The sequence below is a fragment of the Misgurnus anguillicaudatus genome, chromosome 23 (genome assembly GCF_027580225.2).
Source record: "Misgurnus anguillicaudatus chromosome 23, ASM2758022v2, whole genome shotgun sequence".
Taxonomy (NCBI): Eukaryota; Metazoa; Chordata; class Actinopteri; order Cypriniformes; family Cobitidae; genus Misgurnus; species Misgurnus anguillicaudatus.
The window spans coordinates 25,869,949-25,895,867 of NC_073359.2; the positions used below are offsets into that span (position 1 = coordinate 25,869,949).

Sequence of the window (25,919 nt, forward strand, 5' to 3'; positions counted from 1 at the left end):
ATATAGTCAACAGATCGGTATCTTGTGTAGAAAATGATTATAAAATTTTAAATGAATTGTAATAAATATTTGCTTCTCTTTATAAGGGTCCGTGTGTCAGGTGTAGTTATCTCTACGAGACGCACTGTCCACCTGGAAGTGTTGAGCTGGTACTTTTTTACTTATTGATAAAATATATCCGTCGATAATCGATATGCATTTGTTATCAGAAATTTTAAATGAGCATCTATTTAATATTACGACAACTGATCAAGAAAATTGTCGCCTACGAATGCGATTATTTACTTTGACTTTTTCCTTATAGGAAAATCATCTAAGAGGCTGTGAGCTAGAACCCGACCAACGATCGTATTCACTTGCAGATACTGGCTGTGCCAAATACTGTAACATTACACAGACGGTATGAAATTAAATTAGTTCAGATAACATCACAAATTCAATTCGATTCAATTCAGATTTATTTATATAGCACTTTTTTTACAATGTTTTACTCTGATAAAAAAAAGACAGATCTGGTGCAATCTTCCTTTATATTTTCAACTGAATAGCTATCTAAAGTAATAACACTTTGGTAAAACAAAGTAAAGTATCTAGTAGTTTATCTGATGGGTTTTTTTTTTGCAGAGAGCTGAGTGTTGCAGTGGTTTCTATGGGCCCAACTGTAAACCATGCATTGGAGGTTTCCAGCACCCATGTTATGATAAAGGGAAAGTAAGTAGGCCTACTGTATGTTTATCGTAAGCCATCTTGGGACATCTGGATAAAGTTTTGCTTGTTTTTATATAGTTCATATTGTTTTTTTGTCTTATAGTGTTTTGATGGAATCGCAGGTAACGGCTCCTGTACTTGTGAGCCGCGGTTTAAGGGGATCGGATGCCACATCTGCGCAGACCCCAAAAAACATGGAGAGAACTGCGATGAAGGTGAACATTGTGTACATCTGTTAACCATCTATTCTTCATCCATACATTCATTCATTTTTATGTCAACAATAGTGTCGTTACACCATACAGGCTGTATTTTGAACCTGTAAGCTGCTTTTGTGACACTGACAGCTGTGATCTTCTTTTCTCTCTCTGTTTGTTCTCATAGATTGCCGCTGTGTTCACGGTGCCTGTGATAACAGGCCCGGCAGTGCAGGCGTGTGCAGGAGAGGTTCATGTGTGGCCGGGTATTCGGGGGATCTTTGTGATCAGACCGCCACCCCTTGCAATGCAGATAGCGTTTTTGAGTATTGCCACATCCATGCCAAATGCGTCTACCACAACGATCAAACCATGTTAGTGCTGCTGTACTTGATCATTTCTGTAATGTGTAGATCATTGTAATAATACCAGAGTTCAAGATATAAAAATCATACTCGTTGTTTTGGAAAGAACTTAAAGAGGTCATATTATGTTATTTTTTTTTAAAGATTTGGTGTCCATGCCATCTTAAGTGTATATGACTTTCTTTCTTCAGCCGGACACAAACGGAGTATTACTAAATGATATCCTGGCTCTTCCTAGCTTTGTAATGAAATAGTTAACTAGCATTAAATAGTACTCCCACTATGCTATCATCCCCGACCAAAATCTTAAAGGTGCAGGGTGTAATTTTTAGAAGGATCTCTTGACAGAAATGCAAAATAATATACAAAACTATATTATCAGGGGTGTTTAAAGACCTTTTCATAATGAACTGTTATGTGTTTAGTACCTTAGAATGAGACCTTTTTATCTACATACATCGAGGGTCCCCTTATATGGAAGCCGCCATTTTGTGCAGCCATGTTTCTACTGAAGCCCTTAACAGACAAACTTTTTTACTAAGTTTTCTCCGACGATGACATGTTTGTCTTGGGTCGGCTACCGTAGCTTCTCTATCCGTTTCAAAAGCAAGAGGTGAGAAGTGGACTGAGATGCCGCTAAAATTTACACACTGCACCTTTAAGATGCGTGCACAATGCCACCGATTAATTTCAGTTGACGCTTGCCGATTTCCGGCGACACAAGCGACCAAAGTGGGTGCCAGCTATGTGACAAAGTTAAGAAAAGTTCAGCTTTATGCAAACGATAAGCGACAACCAATGAGAGTGAAGCAGTGGAGTTAACGTCATTCATCTTTCGTCATTTACTAAGAGGGCGGTTATGGGGCGTGTACACCTAAACGTTTAAACGCATCTGAAAACGGCAGGCGAATGCCGACTGTGGGTGCTTGCCAGCATTTTTTCAGCTAAGTTCTTTTGTTGCTATGATACTTCTGCTTTGTTTATTAGTGGTTGAACGATGCGCCGGTTGGTTGTTGTGATATTTGTCCCGCCCCTCCTTCACTGTGATTGGACGCAGAGAAGTGACATTGACTAGCTGAGCTGAGCATTGAACATTTTTTAACTTTGGGCGCTCAGCGCTGAGTACGTAGTAACACCAGCTGCCGGCGTTTTTCAAAAGTGCACTGCTTCCATTGGAAACAATTGGAAACATACGTCGGCGTAAAACGACTTGGTGTACACGCCCCCTTAATCATTTGTTCATACTTTTTACTAGGACAAGAAGAATTAGGAACTACCTCATTGAAAGAGACTAGTAGCGACACATAGCAAAAAATAGTTATTTAATAGCTGCTCTTTATATTGGCGACATCCATGTTCTTGCACATGTGCTAAATTAATAATCTGTAATTGACCTGTTGTTGATGTTTCGTACTTTATGCCGTAGGTGTGTTTGTCTGCCTGGATATGAAGGGGACGGATATACGTGCACTGAAGGCGATCTGTGCCTGAAATCTGATAGAGGAGGCTGCCATCCCAACGTAAGACAGAAAATCATTCCTTTATTTTTTTTCGTCGGCTGTAAAAGTGATATCCACCCCGTATTATGGTTGTACATAAGCTGCATTGACGAAACCAAATTAAAATGTTGTCATTGGAAACCTGTGTAACTTTCTGATGTATAACACAGATGTAAGGCAGTTGCCATTACCTTTATTGTGCTGATATATAAATTATTCAAAATCTCCTTCTGAACTTTATGTTATGTTTAGGCCGGCTGTACGTACGAGGGAGGAAAGGTGAATTGTGTTTGTATGGAGGGATGGACAGGTGATGGGACGTTGTGTGTGGAGATCAATAACTGCCAGTTGGAAAGTCGTGGTGGTTGTCACGAACATGCTGACTGTACATCGACCGGGCCGGGACAGGTAGTGATTATTGACATAGTGGTATTAAATGTGTCTTGTTTCAAGGCTGTTTACCAAAATACTGATTTATTTTTTGCTATTTTCTTAAACTTCTTCCCAGAATGAATGTAGCTGCAAAAAAGGTTACATGGGAGACGGTGTCGTCTGTCAAATCGTCAACCCCTGTTTGACAGATAATGGAGGATGCGACTCTCAGGTCTGCATAAATTATTCATCAAATATATCAGCCAATCATATTTATCAAATCATTTCACATGCTGGGCATTATAATAATAACCAAGTAATGCTAAACCTGTTATGTTTGTATACCTGTAACTATTTTAGGCGACGTGTAAATTAAATAAAGATGGAACGCACGACTGCACATGCCCAAGTGGATTTGAGGGTGACGGATTCACGTGTTACAGCAACATGCTTACGGTAAAATGACACATGTGCTGTAATTTCTATGAAATATCACCTGTCTGCAAAATTATAGGTTGTTGTTGCATACACTGCCTTAAATGTGCATGTATGTGTGTGTAGAAACTGTATAGGAATAAATTTGTATATGCACACACACAATAGAAATTATAAAATGTAATACTGTTTATGAATATTTTTTATTAATCTTATTTTTTATTTTCAGGAGCTAGATGGAAACTCTGAATTTTATAGTTTTAATCTCCGTCTTCAAGTAAGTACACCTTTCCTATCCAAATTAATCAAACTTGAGGATGTGGCCTCTGTCCACAACTTGGCGAGCTACTTTGTTGTAATGCATCCTGGGATTGATTTCAGTGTAATAGATGTACACAGTAATGCCTTTTTGCATTTAAAGGTGCAGTGTGTAATATTTAGAAGGATATCTTAACAGAAATGCAAAGTAATATACAAAACTATATTATCAGGGGTGTATAAAGACCTTACATAATGAACCGTTATGTGTTTTTATAACTTAGAACGAGACCTTTTTATCTACATACACCGAGGGTCCCCTTACATGGAAGTCGCCATTTTGTGCCGCCATTTTTCTACAGAAGCCCTTAACGGACCAATTTTTTTACTAAGTTGTCTCCAACAATGACATATTTGTCCGGTGGTGGCTACTGTAGCTTTTCTATGTCTTTAAGAAGCGAAGGGTGAGCAGTGGACTAAGCTGTTTGTTGCAATTCGCAACCTCACCACTAGATGACTCTAAAATTTACACACTGCACCTTTAATGATTTAAAATGCTACCTAGATATATAACATATGTCCCTCGGTTTTTGGAGCCATTGTTATAGTAGAAATTTGTTAAAAGATGTGAATTTTTTGTTTTATTCACTCCTGCAGAGGCACTTAGTGATTGACAGCGGCAGCAGGGTTACGGCTTTGGTTCCCTCCAAAGCGGCTTTCAAAAACCTCAGCGCTTCTGAGGAGAATTTTTGGTTTGATTATTACAGACTTCCACACCTTCTTCGGTAAGTGCTGGGTCGAGATTAAGTAGTAATTTTTTACTGTGCGTCCACACCAGATGCGAATAAATCGTAAGTTGGACGCTTGAACATTTTGAGTTAACTCGCATCATCCGCACGTGAAATTTGCATCATTCACGCGTGAAATTTAGACATGAATACCCTCAATTTGCCTGGTTTAACTAGCTTGTAGTCTCAATATGTGTACATATATTTAGCTCAAATTGAGTAAAGAGCGTTTTTTTTACAACTTACCAGATTGTCCGAACTCCACACTTTCTTCCAAGCAAGATCCTTTTTATTCCTGCTTCTATAAAAGTACGAAGATTTGTCGTATAGCTCCGGGTGTCCACATACAGCCACGATGATTTTGTCCTCCATTGTTGTTTCGTATTTCTGTCTTAGCTTGATATGTTGTAATCATGTCACTACTAGAGCAAGCTCCTGATTGGTTAACGTGGCACGAATATCCGTCAAAGTTCAGAATTTTCCACTTGCGCAATTCGCCCAAAGCGTAATTTGCGATGCCTCATTTGTTCAAATTGTGCTGCAGGATGTCTATCGGGTCTTTGCATTGACTTGATATGTACGCTTCATTCGCATCTGGTGTGAACGCGCTATTAAGGTTTTCACAAGTGATCATCATTTGTGTGTGATTTTGTGTAGAGTTCACTTTTTAGATGGAATTTACACCTATGAAGACCTGAAGAAACAAGTTGGTAAAACACTCCCGACCATTGGCAAAACAAAATGGGGGGTTCGAAGCAAAGGAACGGTAACTGTCACATATAACCTAACTCTTAGATTACAGCTTAAAGGAATAGTTCATCTAAAAATTAAAATGAATTTACTCACCCTCATGTTGTTTTAAACACAACACAAACAAAGTTATTTTGATAAATGATGGTAAGTTCACAGTTGACGGTACCCTTTGACATCCACAGTAAGAAAAAAAATACTATGGTCAAGTCAATGGGTACTGCCAACTGTGTACTTACCATCATTTATTAAAATATCTTACAGAAAAATATTAACTCAGGGCTCCAGACTAACTTTTTTTACTAGGAGCACGGTGACCCCCAACTGAAAATTTTAGGGGCGCAACCAGAAAATTTAGGGGCACACACTGTAAATCAACATGCTAACCAAATATTTACATTTCTACTAATTTCCACTGTATTACTTATACATACTTTAATGATAGATGCAGAAAGTACAATGTGCTGTTTTTAAATTCAGTGTCACATCACAAAAAAAGGTCAAATTTACTGGTCGCACATGTGCGACTGGATGTAAAATTCAGTGGCACAATCTCAAATTTTGGTGGCAAAATGCGACCATTTGGTGGCAGTCTGGAGCCCTGTAACTCATACAGGTTTAAAACAACACAAGGGTGAGTAAATGATGACAGAATTTTCATATTGAAGTGAACTATCCCTTTAAAATGTTGGGGTTAAATTCTGTGTTGGTTATAAACCTGACATATCTTGAACCTGTTCTTCCTTGTTTCCCAGGAGCTCATGATCGGCAATGCTACAATTGTCGTTCCGGACATCAAGGCAATTAATGGATGCATTCACATCATTGACACGGTAATGACTTTGCAAAGACGTTGTTATTCTAGGGTTAAGGGTTTAACGTATATCCTAAATTGTGATGGTAAAGACAAAATATAAAGTCATTTCACCAAAAAACTTTTTGTGTTAACTTTTTCCCCGCCATTGACGAGTTATCACATCAATTAAGAGAAAACATTTGCATAAAAAACGTGTTTCTGATGAGGTTTTATGTTAATCTGTAATACTGCGATTATCCACTTTATATCCACTTACCCAATTTATAAAAAAAACGGAAGCAATAAAATTATTTACTTATTTTAAACTCTGTGTATGTTTTGATAATCGTTCTGAATCTGATCTCTAATAAATTCCTTCACAAACACATTTTTTTAAGCTTTTTTAAGAAAAATACCCATATTTAAGAGTTTACAAGCAAAGAAAAAAATTATAAATAGGATGAAAGTTTTTTGAAACTTTGGTGAAAATCACAAAAAATGCTGGAGGGCAACTTTTCAAAAAATGGCTGGCGGGGAATGAGTTAATCATCTGCTATACTATAGTAAAATATTTGCTCATTATATAACTGTCAATGGAGAATGGTTAACTGAAACCAGTGTAATTGCAGAATCTACCAGCAGGGGTTAACTGCTAACCAGTCAAACCATTTCTTGTAAAATTAGCTTACTAAAGCAAAAGCAGTGTCCTTAATAAATGCAATTTGTATTCTTTAAGTCACTGGTACATGCGAAAACCTAAAATACAACATGTGGTTCTTCTCAGGTTCTTCTACCGCCTGTTTCTGATATTCCTCCACCTCCTCCCAGTTTGATGGAGGTGTTGAACAACACTCCAGCATTCAGTCTTTTCCGAAAGGCAGCACTGGTGAGTTTTTGTGATTTAATTTCCATCCAGTTTCTGATTTTATAACACTTAAGTCTGGGCCATTTACGGTACATGCACACTGCGCGAAAGTGTAAAAGGGACTGTAAGTAGGATTTGAAGTGTTTTATTAATCAAATTCAATGTCTTTATTCATAAATATGTCCTCGTTGGTGTCAAATGACCTCTGACAGTGATCTGGCTTTTCTTTGTAAGCTTAAAATTTCTTCTCTTTACTTACTTTGAACGGGTAAATCCCGGTAGGCTTCCATGTTGTTCTGCCGTACTGATAAACTATAATAGCAGAAAGGGACAAAAAGCACTAGCCTACCAACGCGTTTCCACAACGCGTTTTCATTCAGAACACGTGAACCAGCTGAAACGGACAAGAAGATCAGTGATTAGAGATCAGTGATTACATAACGGCTACCGCTAGAGAGCACTATTCATTTGAATGCAAAATACAATTTCACCACTAGATGGGGGTAAATCCTACTTATTGCCCCTTTAACGTTTCTCATTTACTTTTAATGGGTGACGTCATTCGTTGCCAAACTGAATTGTGGATCTGTCAACATTGCGTCACTGTTGTTGCTTGCGGCAGAAGTTGAACAATTCTCAACTTTTGAAGTGCCAATGCGTGCGTCATCCAATCAGATCGCCTTATGCAAATAACTTAGTGCGAGCCAGACAATTACGTTTATGTAAAACCACGTGGCCACTGTGATTGGCTGTTGGTCACGCTTCAGACAAGCCTTACATCATGCGTTAACGCTTTCGCCTTGTGTGAATGTACCGTTATGCTTCAGTTGGGATGGTTAAGAGCCTTTTAAAACTGCATTGAAACTGTAAACTTTTGAGGTTTTTCCTCAAAAAACTTCATTTCTTCTTGACTGAACAAAGAAAGCCATAAACATCTTGGATGACATGGACATGAGTATATTATCAGATTTTTTTTATGAAAGTGGAATATTCCTTTAAGAAGATTTTTTTGTATATTAAAGCAACACTTTGTAGTTTTTTTTACCTTTAAATAATGTCTCTAAAATTATTTAAAAGATAGATAAACTTTTAACTGGACAAATTGTACTATTGCTGCAACCTGAGCAGCCTCCTAGCTGCTACAAGCACACTCTGAAAGTGGCGGTGGAGGGTAGAGCACACAGCCCCGCCCCTCCCCCTGCCTGCAGAAGAGTGTCTGATACCAGGCACTGTTGCGCTTTTCAACCACATGGGGGAGCTGTAAGTAATTTTTACATGGAAACTACATAGTGTTGCTTTAAGTACAAATTTAGTGCGCGAAAATAGCACTTCTAGGTACATTAAGAGAGTGTACTACTTTTTCACCTGGGTTGTTAACTACTATATGAAAACCTGTGTGTTTCCTGTGTTTGTTTTAGCTTTACAACTTAGCAGATAGTATCCCGACCAGAGATTACACCATTTTTGTCCCATACGATAGCGCAGTACGCGACTACCTGAATAAAACCAACTCTACACAGCTGGTGAGTGAACCAAAGCCCAGCGTGAGGTTGAATACGTTTTTGAATATGCTTGGCATGTTGCCACGTTTGATGCATCTAAATCAAATCTGTTTTTTATCAGAGCATAGACGTTGTGAAATACCATGTAGTTATAAGTGAACAACTCTTTCCTGAACACTTGGGCGATGGAGTCTTCAAAAGCACGTTTTTGGACAACGGCACTCAAATCATGTTTTACGTAGACAGTGAAAATCAGGTATTACAATATTGTCTTTAACACATAACTCTTACCTGTACAGTGTTTTGACAGAAAATTGATGTATCTATCGATTGTGACAACCTGTTTCTCAACTCTAGACAATGGCCAATGATGTTTCTATAAATGGGAGCTTCACCGAGACGAGACACGGCGCTTTGTATGGGATCCCACGTGTCTTGGACATTCACAAGAACCATTGCAGTAAAGATGTGGTTTTAAGAGTTGCTGTAAGTTGATCTGCCTACTAGTTAAACATTTCATGAAGTGATCCTACCAGCGGCACGATGGAAAATGTTATATAAATCCTTTTCGCAGGGTCGTTGTGGAGATTGTAAAACTGCACCTAGATGCCTCTTCAATACCTATCCAGTAAGATGAAATGAGTCATTTTTATTAGCAAATTTTTACATTTTAGCAGTTAAACGTCTTATGTTGCTGTTCATTCAAATCGTAATTGAAAGCCTTCCTCTCTTCTCCAAAGATACAGCCAAGGTACCCTCAAAACATGAAGTCAAACTGTAGGTACCGGACAAGAGTCGGAAAGAAGAAAAAATATGTGCCGGGCTGCCATATGGACTGCTTGAAAAAAACAAAGGTATTTGCTAAATTTGACTGAACCCTAATGGTGCGTACACACCAAACGCGAATTGCGTGAGTAGATTCTATACAAAGTTAATGCAAAGACGCGAATAGATGCAAAGGCGATGCAAATGACGCACATTGAGCAGTGCGATTGCGCGTGCAGTGTGTAATTTTTAAAAGAATGTCTTGACATAAATGCTAAATATTATACAAAACTAAATTATCAGGGGTTTATAAAGACCTTTCATAATGCACCGTTATGTTTTTATTACCTTAGAATGAGACGTTTTTATCTACATACACCGAGGGTCCCCTTCCATGGAAGTCGCCATTTTGTGCCGCCATGTTTACAGAAGCCCTTAACGGATAAACTTTTTTTATTAAGTTGTCTCCGACGACATGTTTGTCCGGTGGCGGCTAACGTAGCTCCTCTATGCGTTTTAAAAGCGAGGGGTGAGCAGAGGACTGAGCCATTGGTTGCAATGCGCAAAATGACCACTAGTTGCCGCAAAAATTTACACATTGCACGTTTAAAAATATTCAACTCTAGTGAAAAATTAACATGATATGAAGTTAAATCCTGTGAGTGATCCACAACGTGATACTTTGCATTTGGTGTGTATGCAGCATAAGAATTGCACGCAATCGTGTAAACACAAACCAGGCTATAAGTGTCCACAAAACTAAAATGATATTATTACATTTGATCATTTCATCTCTTGTAGGACCACTCTTGTTGTCCTGGATACTTTGGGCACGACTGCTTTAAATGTCCTGGGACGGTGGATAACTGGTGCTCCAACAATGGTCAGTGTAAAGATGGACTTCATGGCACCGGGGAGTGTCTCTGTAATGAGGGGTTTCATGGGACTGCATGCGAGATGTGTGAACCCGGGAGATATGGACAAGACTGCAAGTCAGGTATTAGCAAATCTCCTGGTACTTGGTTTCTACAAGGTCCTTTTGATAAATTATTGAATGAACTACTGCTATTAGTACTACAGCTATTATAGGGGACAAATCATGAAAATCCATGTTTAAGTGCTATAATTGGGTCCCCAGTGCTTTTATCAACCTAGAAAATCTGAAAATGGACAACCCAGTTAGTTTTGGTAAACCATTCTCTGCTAGCATGTGAAAAAATAGGTCATTGAAATGTGCTTATTATAATAATACAGGCCCTTAATCTGCACTATCCAACTATGGCACTGCTATTTAGTGCAGAGAGAAAAAAAATATATATATAATTGACAGCACAATTGAGTTTCAATTTCAACAAACCACCATTATGGTGATCAGTGTTTGGATTTCATCAGCTCATTTGCATTTAAAAGGACAAAATCTGGGGACACCAAGGACTTATTTTATATCTTATAAAAATTTCATAATATGACCAAACAGACCCCTATCTCTGAAAATAAACAAAAGCCATAACCGCTTAAGCTTGTATAACCGCTTTAACACGACAGTGTTGTTTTTGTTGTTGACAGAATGTCAGTGTAAACATGGCATGTGTGTGGATGGGATTGAGGGAACCGGCCAATGCATTTGTTTTAAAGGATGGAAGGGAGTGAATTGCTCTTTTGGTCAGTATTCAAGTCAAACAACATTTTATGCCACATTTTCACTGCGCTATTCTCTCTAATTCCATTAATGTTTGTGTTTACAGAGATTGTTAATGATGCCTGTGGTGGAGTTTGTGATGTCAAAGCCAAGTAAGTGTGAAGAGTATAGGACCCCAAAATGTGAAGAATTTTGAGAAATTTTATTTTTACATTAAAGGGACACTCGACTTAAAAAAAAAAAAATGCTAATTTTCCAGCTCCCCTAGAGTTAAACATTTGATTTTTACAGTTTTGGAATCCATTCAGCTGATTTCTGGGTCTGGCGCTAACACTTTTAGCATAGCTTAGCATAATCCATTTAATCTGATTAGATCATTAGCATCGCACTAAAAAAAAACAAAGCGTTTCGATATTTTTCCTATTTAAAACTTGACTCTTCTGTAGTTACATCATGTACTAAGACTGACAGAAAATTAAAAGTTGTGATTTTCTAGGCAGATATCGCTAGGAAGTATACTCTCATTCTGACATAATAATCAAGGACTTTGCTGATGTAACATGGCTGCAGGAGGCGTAGTGATATTACGCACTGCCCAAAAATAGTCCCCTGCCATTGAAAGTTACTAAAGGGATTATTTTCAGCTGCTGCGTAATATCATTGCGCTTCCTGCAGCCATGTTACATTAGCAAAGTCCTTGATTATTACGCCAGAATGAGAGTATAGTTCCTAGCGATATCTGCCTAAATCACAACTTTTAATTTTCTGTCAGTCTTAGTACACGATGTAACTACAGAAGAGTCAAGTTTTAAATAGGAAAAATATCGAAACTCTTTGGTTATTTTTTAGCGCAATGCTAAGCTATGCTAAAAGTGGTAGCACCAGACCCGGAGATCAGCTGAATGTATTCCATAATGGTAAAAATCAAATGTTTAACTCTAGGGGAGCTGGAAAATGAGTATATATTTTTTAAAAAGTGGAGTGTCCCTTTAAGGGCCAGATTTACAAAAAAAAACAAATTAGCGTGAAAGCACAATTTTCCAAAAAGTGCCGTTGGGAGTGAAAATTTCTGTGGATGAATAACTGACAAGGTGCACGTTAAAACAGCACAGATGCAACATTTAATTTCAACAATGATCAACGGAATTAAAGATGCAGTGGTGGCCGGTGACTTCTCTTCCGAGGGGCAGGAATTCAAAATGTTTTCGGGGTGTCATGTGTATTGCTCGTGTTTTCAAAATATGTGTTTGTTGCGTCATGTGAACCATGTGCATCACGTGTCTTGTCAAAATAAGTGCCTGCTGCACACGCGTCAACTGTTTATACGCTCACATTCACAAAATACACGCAAGACATTAACGCAAGCGTCTTTTTTATCATAAACCTTTTAGACGCGTCTGCAGCAGTATTTTGACAAGACACGTGATGCACATAGGTTCACTCGACGCGCCAAACACATATTTTGAAATGACGAACCACACACATGACGGGCTACATACATGTTGTGACAAGCTTCGCAATGAGTGCCTTCGAAAAAAGAAGTCATTGACCACCACTGTTAAGACGTCCTTTTTTAGTCGTTAAAAAATAATAATAAATTAAGTAAATAATGCTGCAAATAATACCAGTAAACTGACGAGCACAAACGTTAGTAAAACGTGTTGCGTGATACATTTAAATATTCTCCTCCCATAAATTTTGCGTTTAAAAGGGAAACTCCTACAAATGCATATGCAATGTTCAGTCACAAAAACAAAGTCAACGCCTTTTCTGCGCTAATTTGTGACCCTGGACAACAAAACCGTACACAAAGGAAGGGTATATTTGTAGCGATAGCCAATAATACATTGTATGGGTCAAAATTATTTCTTTAATGCCAAAATCTTCCATGAGTTTATTCTGTAGATTTTCTACCGTAAATATATCAAAACTTTATTTTTGTGACTGGATGCAGTTGCTTAGGACTTCATTTGGACAACTTAAGCTATTTTTATATTCAGATTTCAGATTTTCAAATAGTCGTAGCCTATCTTGGCCAAGTATTGTCCTATCCTAACACACCAAACATCAATTAAATTAAAATTTAAAAAATTGACCTTTATGAGGTTCAGGGTCACATATTTCACTGCGTGTCTTTAGTAAATCCTCCCAGAAGTTTTTTTAATGGCAAAAGAAGTGCGAGCTTAAGTAAATCTGGCCCTATAGCTCTGAAATGTGTTTTTTGGAAAACTAAGGGCTTAAAATGAATAAGAAATATTTTTGATTCTAAACCAATTTTAGGCCAATAATCAAACGTTGGCAAATGTGTGACACTGGCCACACTTCTAATACAATACAGATGTCGTAGTACTGTTCAGTTTTTAGTTATTTCTATCTTCAGTTGTATCTCAGGAGGTTCAGGAACTCCGGTTTGTTCCTGCACGGCAGGTTATGAGGGCAATGGGACTTTCTGCAAAGGTTTGTTTGGCCGTTTCATAACTAAGACTGTCAAATTCTTACTCTTTAGTTTCTCAGTTTGTTGAATATTCTGGTGTACGTCACATACAGATGTGAAATGGATTGTGAAGCCACTTGAAGTGACTTTCTGCTTTGTTTCCTGCAAAGAAATTAACCCATGTGACACACACAATGGAGGATGTTCAGCATACGCAGACTGCGTGAAAACACAGCCGGGAGAAAGAAACTGCGTATGTAAAAAGGGCTACACGGGCGATGGTGTCATGTGTCTCGGTAAAAATATTTTTTTGTGTTGGTTTATTAGGATTGGGCAAAAACCTTAATTTACGAATTTGTTAGGATGATCTACTTTACAATTAATTTTATTGCAATTCAACTGGTCGCATTTTTAATTTTGGTATTATTATATATTCAATAGGGCTGGGAAAATTTGTTTTTTTTTCGATTAATCGTTTTTGTTTTTACGTGGTCGATTCAGAATCGATTCTCAAAGAGCAGAATCAATTTTAATTTTTTCATATTTTTCCTGCAAACATTGAACGTAAGATTAACGTTAATTAAATTACTAGTCTTCTTCACTAGATGTCACCCTCTTTTTTGCCTTGTGCGATGTTACCAAGAAGCGAGAGGTGAGCCTGTCATTCATTCATTCAGTGCTTAAAATGGCGGTTTTAGGTGCATCATCGACGTTGTTGCCACCTTCACATAAAAAGTAAGAGGTATGGAAGCATTTTAGATTTCGCAAGCAAGACGACAACGATAGTGTTGTGGCTTTTAATTTCTTTTTATTATTTACCCACTTGTAAACTTATGTTCACTGTTATTTTTTATTAATATAGTATTTGTATTAAATCTAAATTAATTGAGTTGAATCGAGAATAGAGGATAAAATCCGACCCGAGAACCGGAATCGGAAATTAAATCGAGAATCGAATCGATTTGATAGCTTGTGAATCGAAATTGAATCGATCTGGAACATCTGAACCGATACCCAGCCCTAATATTCAAGTATAAAGTTAAAAAAGTATAAAGTAATTTTATCTTTTTTCTTCAGAAATCGATCTCTGTTTAGTGGACAATGGAGGATGTGACAGCAATGCTTTATGCCTAAAAACTGGACCAAACAGGGTTTGTGCCACCTTTTAGTGCTTATTTATAACAACTGTTTAAATCGTCATGCTGTTCAAATGTTTTCAGAGATGTTAAGAGTTATTTTATTTTAGGTCGCCTGCACGTGTAGAACTGGTTTCACTAGTATAGGTCATAGATGTCTGGCACTTAATCCATGTCGAAAGGTAACCGATTTTACAGACAGAATTAATTAATTATTTACTATACTTAATTATGTTAAACCGTTCTGTTATCTTATATTGCAGAATAATGGTGGCTGCAGTCTTAATGCTGTCTGCAAATACCTCGGGGAAGGGGAGCGCAATTGTTCCTGCTATGCTGGTTACAAAGGAGACGGTTTCAATTGTGCGGGAACTGTCAGTAGAGTCAGTATTGTTTAAGATTCATTTCACATTAATTATACTGAAACTTATTACGAATAACCATACTGTAGCTTTATAAGTAAATCTCAATCTTTTCGCAGGAGCTTCTTCGTAAACCCGAGGCTGCTTGGTTCCGAAGAAATTTAGGCGTACGTAATTTTTTTTTTTCAAGTTTTTCAAGTTTATTGCCATGTTTTTAAATATATTTGAAATAATTGAATAATGAAACATTTGTCTTTAATAGGTGTCCTCTGTGCGAGATTTGTACAGTTCAGGACGGTTCACCTTGTTTGTACCTCACACTGATTACGTTGTTAACCAAACGGTACTATAACATTTACACAACTTTATCATACAAAAATATGACACTTTTTAAGATTGAGTTTTTTTGCAATGACAAAGATGGCTACTATTTTACTGTTTTTATTTTATTATTCATTTTTGCTTTATAGGTGGAAAGTTATTTTTATTTATAATATAATGTGGACTGATTAACATGTATTAAAAATAGTAAATGGGTCCTATTTTAAAATAAAAAAGTTTCAATGCCTACACACTTTAGCTGATGATATGTGTGGCATAGCTCTTACATATTTCTTATGATTTATTCAAAAGCAAAGACATTTTATTTTCTACAATTTTGTTTCGTGAATATTTAAATCATGTCTGTTTTTTTTTCAGGTTGAAGCATGGCTAAATAAAAGCTACAGTGCAGACATGCTGCGAAATCACTTTGTTGCCTGTGAAGAACTACGAGAGTCAGACCTGAAGTCTGTTAAAGAAGTCGTCACCGGTAGCGGATTTAAATTACGATTTAGCGTTAGAGATGTGAGTAATTTACTACCATCCTTTAAATATTAAACATAAATTTGTAGTTTGTTATTTATACTATACTATACTATATTATACTACACTACACTACAGGTATACTATATTATACTACACTACACTACAGGGTTTAAAAAAATTGTCAGCCGAACCCCCGTTTCCATGAATTAATTACTTAAATTACCCCCTGAGATTTTAAGTAACTATTTACATAATTTAATAGCACATTTGCATAATCCACTTTTTTATTTTAATGTCATTTCTTTATTTATTTTTCCTCCATTTTAAAGTTTTTATCCGTAGTATTTTACATAGTTATTGTTATTATTACCTTTATCTGGTAACTTTTTGTAGTGTTGTGTAATTGTCACATGACATGCAGATAAAATATATAAAATACAAAGAAATATAATATAAATATAATATTAAAAAATATCAAATATAATGTAAAAAGATAAATATAAAAACCAAATAAAATATATCTTTTGTTAATAAAAATCTATTTTACTACACTACAGGGTTTTAAAAAAATTGTCAGCCGAACCCCCTTTTCAATGAATTATTTACTTGAAGTACCCCCTGAGATTTTAAGTAAATATTTAAATAATTTAATAGCACATTTGCATAATTCAGTTTTTTATTTCAATATTTTAACGTCATTTCTTTATTTATTTTTCCTCCATTTTAAAGTTTTTATCTGTAGTATTTTACATAGTTATTGAAAATATAATATAAATATAATATACAAATATAAAATATAATATAAAAAACAAAATATAAAAAAACAAATAAAATATATCTTTTGTTAATAAAAATCTATTTTGCTACACTACAGGGTTTAAAAAAAAATTGTCAACCGAACCCCCTTTTCCATGAATTATTTATTTGAAGTACCCCCTGAGATTTTAAGTAAATATTGAAATAATTTAATAGCACATTTGCATAATTCACTTTTTTATTTTAATATTTTAACGTCATTTCTTTATTTATTTTTTTAAATATAAAAAAATACAAATAAATATAAAAAATATAATATAAAAAATATATAAATATTAAAAACAAATAAAATATATCTTTTGTTAATAAAAATATATTTTACTACACTAGAGGGTTTAAAAAAATTGTCAGCCGACCCCCTTTTCCATTAATTATTTACTTGAAGTACCCCCTGAGATTTTAAGTAAATATTTAAATAATTTAATAGCACATTTGCATAATTCACTTTTTTTAACGTAATTTCATTATTTATTTTTTGTCCATTTTAAAGTTTTTATCTGTTGTATTTATTGTTATTATTATTACCTTCATCTGGTAATTTTTGGTAGTGTTGTGTAATTGTCACATGACATGCAGATAAAAAAAAAAAAATATATATATATATATATATATATATAATAAATATATACATATATATATATATATATATATATATATATATATATATATATACATTTAATATTTAAATATAAAAAACTAATAAAATATATCTCTTGTCAATAAAAATAAATTTTATTACTAATAGATACATTTTTAATAATTTTTTCATTATATATTTGAATCTTATAATTTAATTGGTAGTAATTCAATGTTTTTCTATAGTTACACGTCAATTAAATTTTCACTGAAAGCCCAAGTTTCATTTTAGCCTAGAAGTCTGTGCAACATTCGACTGACTATTAGACATCTTTAGACACAAAATTGCTTGCTGGGCTACATGAGAACATGTACAGATCTTAACCATGTATTATGTGATGTTACGCAGGGTGTTGTGTATATCAACGACAATGCAAAGATTATTACCAGTGATTACGAGTGCATCAACGGAGTCATACATTTCATAGACAAGGTCCTCCTTCCATACGACCTGCCGAAGAAAATGCCAGGGAAATACGCAGATGTACGTATCTAAGATTTTATGTATATAAACCAGATTTGAGATAAACTGTTAATAATTTGCAAAATGCAATTTATATTTCAGTTAAATGTTACTGCCGCTGCCGAGCAATATGGCTTCAAAACTTTCAGCAAGCTTCTCAAGGTAAATGAGTTTCGTCTCAGGAAGTTTTTTCTTGATGCTTTTGTCTTGTTAACTAAGCTACTTTGGCCAGTATGCATGTGAAAGGAGTTGTATCAACACATTTAAAGGAGACATATCATGAAAATCTGAGTTTTTCCATGTTTAAGTGCTATAATTGGGTCCCCGGTGCTTCTATTAACCAGAAAACATGAAAAAGATCAACCCAGTAACTTAGTTTTGGTAAACCATTCTCTGCAAGCATGTGAAAAAATAGGACATTGAAATTGGGCTCCCCTTGTGATGTAAGAAGGGGATAATACTGCCCCTTAATCTGCACTATCCAACCATGGCACTTCTATTTAGTACAGAAAAAAGGACACACCCTAAAATGGCACATTTTTGCTCACACTTACAAAGTGGCAATTTTACCATGTTATAATAAATTATCTATATGATATTTTGAGCTTAAACTTCAATTACGTACTCTGAGGACACCAAAGATTTATTTGACATCTTAAAAAGTCTTGTGAAATGTCCCCTTTAATTGAATTAGTATTTACTCTTAAATCTCTTAAAACCTTTTTCTTTTGCTTTAACATAAACAGGATGCCGACATGATGCATGTGGTGCTTCATAAACCGTTTCACCCTTTGACCATGTTCTGGCCAACCGACAACGTTTTCAACAATCTCCCTGAAGAAAGAAAGGCATGGTTGTACAATGAAGAGCATCGTGACAAACTACAAGCCTATCTCAAAGCTCACATAGTGCGCGACCAAAGGGTAATTACAGTGGATTTTTGTTCATCCCAAAATGTTTTCGTCATCTTGTTATTCCAAACTAGTACGACTTTATTGTATCGAACATAAAAGTTGGGGTTTGGAGCAACAAATGAAAATTTGGCAGTGAACTGGTTCTTTAATTGATCCACCAACTATGTTATTTACAGACCCTTGCTATTAGTCTAACATCTGAGAAAAAAGTGTCGACGTTGTTTGGAACAGAGATTACCTTCAGCTGCAACAAAGACTTAATTGTAAGTTATTTTTTTCTACAAATATGTATCAAATATTTATGTGATAATAAAAAAATAAATCTTACGCTATTGCTGCTGTTTACCGAGCCCCTAAGGTGACATTGGAGTAAAAATATCGAAAGTTTAGTTTAATGTGCTCACACGAAACCTTAATGAGCAGAATTTTTAAATTTAGTTTCGCTTTCACGTGCGCGAGCGATAGTTTCACGTGCGCGCGAAAGTTTCACGTGCGAGCAAAACTAAACGCAATAGTTTCACGTGTGCACGCGATAGTTTTACGTGCGCATGCAAAACTAAACGCAATAGTTTCACGTGTGCATGCGAAAGTTTTATGTGTGAGCAAAACTAAACGCAATAGTTTCACGTGTGCGCGCAATAGTTTCATGTGCGAGCAAAACTAAACGCAATAGTTTCACGTGTGCGCGCAATAGTTTCATGTGCGAGCAAAACTAAACGCAATAGTTTCACGAGTGCGCGCGATAGTTTCACATGTGCGCAATAGTTTCATGTGCGAGCAAAACTAAACGCAATAGTTTCACGTGTGCGCGCAATAGTTTCATGTGCGAGCAAAACTAAACGCAATAGTTTCACGAGTGCGCGCAATAGTTTCACATGTGCGCAATAGTTTCATGTGCGAGCAAAACTAAACGCAATAGTTTCACGTGTGCGCGCAATAGTTTCATGTGCGAGCAAAACTAAACGCAATAGTTTCACGTGTGCGCGTGATAATTTCATGTGCGAGCAAAACTAAATGCAATAGTTACGATAGAAAACACGATAGTTTCACGTGCTCACACGAAACTAAACTTTATTTAATTTTTGCTCCATGTCCTCCTAGGGGCTCCGTAGCTGTTTGATGACATTGTTGAAAGTTATTTTTTGCCTTTTATTGTAGCAGAAATGCATGCAAAGCTAATTAATTCAGCAAATTCTGATAAAAAAGATTGTAGCCTGATGAGGCGTACACACTAAACGCAAATTAAACGATTTGCGCAAGTAGATTACATACAAAGTCAATGCAAAGATACGAATAGACGCAAACTCGCACGCTATTTGGGTGCTGCGATTGCCGCCTCAAATGAGTCTTTGCATATTTAGCTCAAGCAAAAATTTGAGTTAAATCCCGCAAATAATCTTGAGCGAGGTACGCAATGCTTCACGTTTGATGTGTACGCAGCATGAGACTTGACAACAATAATATAATTGGAATATTAGTGCTGTGAAATTTAATGCAGTCAATGCTATTTTTCAGGGTGATATTTTAATTGGTGGAAATAATGCCAGAATTGTATCGCGAAACATGGTGTTCGACTCCGGAATTGCTCACGGGATCGACCAGCTCCTGGAACCACCAAGCATTGGTGCACGCTGTGATGACTTTGCTAGTACAGAGACAAAGGTGTCTGTCTGTCTGTCTGTCTGTCTGTGTCTATGAATGGTTTTTGTATAAAGAGATCTCAGTCTCTTCTTGGACTGATAATGTTGCACACACTTTGGGAAGGGAGTCATTCTTTCCCACTGGAATTCTTTTGAAGCTCAAGCAGATCATCAGCAGAGGCGATAAGATCTGGAAGGGAATTTTGTCTAGAGACTTACTGAGAGGATGTTTTTTATGATACAACCTGATCCTATTTTTGTTCCCTTTATGGCTAGAACAAACTGCCATCGTTATAATTCACAGATACATTCATTTGTCTTTAGGGATTGTGCGGTTCCTGCGCTCTACCACCCCGATGTCCCCTTGGTTCAGACGATACAGTGAGTGAATCTCTCGTCTTACGAAAAGTTGTAGTCGACTGAATTAACCTTGACGTTGATACATCGATATCTTCTTACAGAACAAAACTAACATCTGCAGACGAGCACACACGCCTTATATGCATCGACGGCCATTTTATAATAGCTATTCTGGATTGTATTCATACGGTTACGGGTATAATTCCTACAGTTCTTGGATTGGCTGTAATCGAGTCTGCACCAAAATGGCGTGGACTTTTAAGTGCTGCAAAAACCACTACGGAAAAGACTGTCAAGGTGAGAACATTTCCAGGTAAATAGTAATACACAATTTATCTTTAACGAGTCATTTCATTACTGCGTATTCACACTAGTTGGCATTTACTTTACAATACTCCCCCAGAAAAATCAGTAAAATTTAACGATTGACCGTTAGCTCTTTTAACTGAAAGCTGGGACTTTCTTCGCTCGATTGGCTGTATTGTGCTATACTCTTTGGACCATTCATAGAAATACACCTGTGGTGTCTTATTAAAATCGAATCTACTCTAACAACTATATTATGAGTTATCAGATGCAAAATCCGCTAAACGGCAAAATGAGATTAACTGAATACTCTCTGCATGCATTTAATATTCATCAATATCTTCACTTCAAATTTGTTTTATACTGCCATCTAGGGCTGTCACGATTATGAAATTTGGCTGACGGTTAATTGTCTAATAAATTGTGACAATTAATTTTAGGGCTGGGTATTGGCAAGGGCCTCCCGATACGATACATATCACGATACAATGCAATCCGTTGCATTTTGCGATACATTGCAATCCTTTTTCTTTTTTGATCAAAAATCCTTTAATCTTTATTTAAAAGCGTTTTTGTGGTGCTGCGCGTTCATGTATGTGTTAAGCAAACCCGCGTTGTCGTCCCGTATATAGGCGCATAATACTAATGCGCTCTTTAAATAACAAAAAAACATATTTTAGTTGCCTCAAAATAGCAACGCACCAACAATGCCCCTGAACACACCTCGTTTTCAGACCAGAACGGCCATGGGCGCAAAAGGGGGCGCAGATGCATTTGCTATTTAAACAATGCGGCGCTAAACGTGAAAATGACCGGATGGAAAACTAGCAGGGTGGAAACTAGCAAAAGACACTTGCCTTGCGCATTGCGCTGCATTGCGCCGGGTGTAAGATAGAGCCCTTGATGTTTTTTGAAAATATCGTTAGTAGATATCGAAATATCGATACGCTATCGATACAGCCAACTATCACAATAGTTAGCTGTATTTATATTTTTGCACAGCCCTAATTAATTGGCTGTTTTAGGGCTTTGAGATTTAATTCTCATAAATGTTTTTGTTTGTTCATGAAATAATTTTTCACACATTGTTGTGATTATTTGAATTGATCTTTTGCAAGGTTTACCTGGCAGTAAATATTAATCCACATAACACATATTTAAAAGTAATTATTTAATGAATATATCTTTCAAAAACTGAAAAAAAAATCTCTAAATTTTAAATTGCTGCTTTGGAAAAGTATGTTTTACTTTGCAATTCATACTGCTTATCCAAGTTTTGAAGCATTTCTTTAAATGCTATTTCTCCATTATAATAAATGGCTTTGCAATGTTACATTGTCAGTCAAGGAGCGCCATTAGATACGGTCTCGTTTATACAGGCGCTGCAGCTCCCCCTTGTGTTTTTTAGAGAGATAAGCAATCATTGCGGTGATCTAAAATCATCGCGATGAGGTCAAACAATTGCGATGAGACAATTGTTTAATCATTGTGACAGCCCTACTGCCATCAGGAGTTTTTTTTCCAAAAAAGCCTGTAATCATTTTGAGGGTTTTGCAGTGAAAGACAGTCAAATTTGTTAAATTACAATGACATATACAAATGAATACCGTGACATTTGTGAAAATAAAGCATTTCAATTACTGATCAATAACCTTTTCACTGTATATATGTTTACATGTCTATAAACATTTGTATATTTATGTATAATTATTTATAAACACTTAATATATAAATATATATATATATATTTTTTTCCTTAAAATTATACATGCATGTGTGCATATTTATATATACATAATTATTATACACAGTTCACACACACATGATGTAAACAAAAACTTTTATTTTGCTATTGATAAATATAGCGATTTATTGTACCAAACGTAAATTCAACGATTTGCGCAAGAAAAATAACATATAAAAGCCAATGCAAAAACTTGCAAGAGGGAATGCGAATAACGTGAATTTGGCGGTGCAATTGTCATGAAAACAAATGCTATTCACCTCAAACGCGTCTTTGCGAGAGTGAGGAATGCGATGCTTCGCGTTTGGTGAGTACGCAGCATTAGATCGTAATTTTCTGAACTTAAAATGTTTGTATTGGTTTTGTGGCTCAGTGTGTCCTGGTGGTCTGGAAGCACCGTGTGGGGAACATGGCGGCTGTGATGACGGACAGCTTGGAACCGGGAAGTGTAATTGTCACGCGGGGTTTACGGGTACAGCTTGCGAGCTGTGCGAGAACAATCGTTTCGGACCCAACTGCACAGGTACCCCATTTAACCCAGTTTAAAACATGGATCTATTCTAGACAGCATCAAATAGATTAGCTTATGTATAAAATTGGTTTAGCAAAATGTGCAGTTAACTGGTCAACAAGTGTTTGTCTCAACTCACAGCGTGTAATTGCACGAAAAATGGCAAATGCGACGAGGGTCTAGATGGTAACGGCAGCTGCTTTTGTCAGGAGGGATGGACGGGTACGTTCTGCGAGACAAAGATCGGTAAGTGCGACTTTTATTAAATATTGCGCAGAACACTCCAAAACGTTTAAACGGAAAATGTAACGTTTTTCTTACATTATTGTTTGTTTGATCATATTAATTGTAGACTTTTGCCTGTTATTCAACAGAAGTAAAGCCGATCTGTTCACCTGCATGTGATCTCAATGCAGTCTGCCTTCCTGAAAATCAGTGCGAATGTGTGCCGCCTTATGACGGAAATGGTGTTAATTGCACGGGTGGGTCTAGTAACTTATCTAAGATATAATATGATTTATAATTGATCTGAAAGAAGAGCGAAGTTAGGTTCAAACTCAACTAAATGTGCATCACAGTAGTTTTTACAGCTTTTGATTTAGCGAATTAATAATTCGCAAGTGAAAATTCCATAAAAACACAATAATGCTTTCTGATTCATTGCTATCAAAGCAATTCGTAGTTTATCTAGGATGTGATTTCATCGCCATTTGGAGCTAACGTTAATATGTCTTCTTTGTAGCTCCAGATCTTTGCAGCGAGTATAACGGAGGTTGCGATGAACAAGCCAATTGCCTGCAGACTGGGATCAACGTCAATTGTTCTTGTCGAACAGGCTATTCGGGAGACGGGCACGCTTGTTCACCCATCAACCGTTGCGTGGAGGAAGCGAACGGGGGCTGCAGCGATTTCGCCAAATGCATTTTCACTGGACCCGTAAGCGGAGTTTTGCTTCGCATGCCGATTTACGAAAGTAGTTGTCAAGATGTATGAAGTTAAAGTGTGTTATTTTCTTTACGGCAGAATGAGAGGCGTTGCGAATGTCTCCAGGGGTACGTTGGAAACGGGATCCAATGTTTGGAAAAGGTTGTGCCCCCTGTTGACCGCTGTTTGGAGGAAAACGGAGGTTGCGACCCCAAAGCTTTGTGCAAAGATCTTCATTTCCACAGTAAGACTTTACCTTGGCTTGCTATAAAGACCAGCATGCATTTCTAGTGCTAGTCATGTTGGACAGACAGCATAGTGTTCATGATGTAGCTGATTGATCAATGCCAGCAAATATGAAGCCTGCTATGGACACACAAATGGCATGCTGGACATGCTGTTTTTTCAACAGGGTGTCTAGACTGCAGAATATCACAGACGGGGTGGGGTAGACTCTTCTGGTTGGTTAGTAATAAGCTCAAAACCATTTTATTGCCATAGCAACTGGGTGGTTGTGGCAACCGTCCAGACACCCTAGCAACCGCATAGTAATGAGTACCTTAGCAACCACATAGCAACTGGGTGGCTACGACCACCACCCTGAGCAGCACCAGGGCCTGTTTCTGTTCATACACGAGATTCCTGCTATATAATATAGGTTAAGAATATCCTCGTAACATCAAAATAATTCGAATAACATTTAAATACATTTTTTTTGTTGCAGCAAAAACAGCCGGCGTTTTCCATATGCGATCGCCTGAGGGGAAATACAAATTAAACTTTAGCAAAGCACAAGAAGCTTGCGAAAAAGAGGGGGCAGCACTCGCGACCTTCTCCCAACTGTCTGACGCCCAGCAGGTGACCTTTAACCCCTACCAACATCTGTTTCATATGTTTTGAGGCATCTGAACACATCTGTAGATCCACGCATACATTTTTTGAATTATCCGTTTATTTACGGCAAAATGGGATTGTTTTATTTTTCTGGTTTCAGCTGGGAATGCACATGTGTGTGGCGGGATGGATGGACGGACAAAAAGCAGGTTATCCGATCCGGTTCCCTTCCGTTAAATGCGGGGACAACCACGTGGGTATCGTGCTGTATAAAGAGCCAGTCAACATCAGTTGGACTTATGATGCTTATTGTTACAGCATGAGAGGTTCGGAGAAATAATTTCTTAAAAAAAAAATATATATATATATATATATATATATATATATATATATATATATATATATATATATATATATATATATAAGATTTTACAGCAAACTGTAGATATGGGCATGATGCAATTGATGGCTATTTTTCATCTTGTACAGAGGTGTCTTGTGAATGCGGATCAGGGTACGTTGGCGATGGGGAATTCTGTAATGGAGATTTGGCCTCAATTATTGCCACAACGTCCAATTTTTCTGTGTTTTACAGAGTAAGTTACCACTGAAGTGGCTTTAAATGTATATATATATGGGTCAGGGACAAAAACGGTTTGGCAAGATGAGAAATTCAGAAGTCTTTTTAAAAAACTTGTTTTAAAAGCACGCATCAGGTTTATTTCAATGCACATAGTGTATTTATGTTATTTTTTTAAGCCATGAAAAATTACATTTGCACCATTTTATTAAAGTTAAGACTGAATGGACCTGAAAATGTCAAATGGTGTAACCGCTGATTGCGCCAAAGAATGAGAAATAATAAATATTTTTATCCACCTTGATGGCATGTAAGCGTAATCATCAAAAAAAAAAAAAAATAATAATAATACTAATTTTAAAATACAATTTTATTAGTTATTTCTAAATTAATTTTAATGCGTTTTTGTAGTTTTTGTCCGGACATATGCTGAAAACAGCTTGTTTTCTAAATAATCTTGGACAAATGATTTAAAATGTATGTAAAAAAAATCATATTACACTAAACTAGATG

General features: G+C 36.5%; 1 protein-coding gene across 2 annotated transcripts in view; it reads left to right on the forward strand.

Annotated features, from left to right (window-relative positions):
• The window catches only part of stab1 (stabilin 1), a 45,214-nt gene that overhangs the window by 13,398 nt on the left and 5,897 nt on the right, over positions 1–25,919 (forward strand). For both annotated transcript variants that reach the window (XM_073861617.1, XM_073861618.1), the window contains exons 19-63: positions 87–149; positions 305–400; positions 625–711; positions 812–923; positions 1,093–1,279; positions 2,697–2,790; positions 3,022–3,177; positions 3,278–3,373; positions 3,502–3,597; positions 3,806–3,853; positions 4,492–4,619; positions 5,280–5,388; positions 6,128–6,205; positions 6,953–7,054; positions 8,452–8,556; positions 8,657–8,791; positions 8,893–9,021; positions 9,110–9,163; positions 9,276–9,389; positions 10,102–10,297; positions 10,867–10,962; positions 11,046–11,091; positions 13,320–13,396; positions 13,544–13,669; positions 14,451–14,524; positions 14,620–14,691; positions 14,773–14,892; positions 14,991–15,038; positions 15,134–15,214; positions 15,571–15,717; positions 17,480–17,614; positions 17,696–17,755; positions 18,340–18,516; positions 18,684–18,770; positions 20,023–20,169; positions 20,472–20,528; positions 20,609–20,804; positions 22,931–23,080; positions 23,210–23,314; positions 23,443–23,550; positions 23,811–24,004; positions 24,092–24,236; positions 24,717–24,850; positions 24,987–25,152; positions 25,316–25,418. In XM_073861617.1, the coding sequence (XP_073717718.1) occupies positions 87–149; positions 305–400; positions 625–711; positions 812–923; positions 1,093–1,279; positions 2,697–2,790; positions 3,022–3,177; positions 3,278–3,373; positions 3,502–3,597; positions 3,806–3,853; positions 4,492–4,619; positions 5,280–5,388; positions 6,128–6,205; positions 6,953–7,054; positions 8,452–8,556; positions 8,657–8,791; positions 8,893–9,021; positions 9,110–9,163; positions 9,276–9,389; positions 10,102–10,297; positions 10,867–10,962; positions 11,046–11,091; positions 13,320–13,396; positions 13,544–13,669; positions 14,451–14,524; positions 14,620–14,691; positions 14,773–14,892; positions 14,991–15,038; positions 15,134–15,214; positions 15,571–15,717; positions 17,480–17,614; positions 17,696–17,755; positions 18,340–18,516; positions 18,684–18,770; positions 20,023–20,169; positions 20,472–20,528; positions 20,609–20,804; positions 22,931–23,080; positions 23,210–23,314; positions 23,443–23,550; positions 23,811–24,004; positions 24,092–24,236; positions 24,717–24,850; positions 24,987–25,152; positions 25,316–25,418 (5,036 nt within the window). The remainder of the gene's footprint in view (positions 1–86; positions 150–304; positions 401–624; positions 712–811; positions 924–1,092; positions 1,280–2,696; positions 2,791–3,021; positions 3,178–3,277; positions 3,374–3,501; positions 3,598–3,805; positions 3,854–4,491; positions 4,620–5,279; positions 5,389–6,127; positions 6,206–6,952; positions 7,055–8,451; positions 8,557–8,656; positions 8,792–8,892; positions 9,022–9,109; positions 9,164–9,275; positions 9,390–10,101; positions 10,298–10,866; positions 10,963–11,045; positions 11,092–13,319; positions 13,397–13,543; positions 13,670–14,450; positions 14,525–14,619; positions 14,692–14,772; positions 14,893–14,990; positions 15,039–15,133; positions 15,215–15,570; positions 15,718–17,479; positions 17,615–17,695; positions 17,756–18,339; positions 18,517–18,683; positions 18,771–20,022; positions 20,170–20,471; positions 20,529–20,608; positions 20,805–22,930; positions 23,081–23,209; positions 23,315–23,442; positions 23,551–23,810; positions 24,005–24,091; positions 24,237–24,716; positions 24,851–24,986; positions 25,153–25,315; positions 25,419–25,919) is intronic.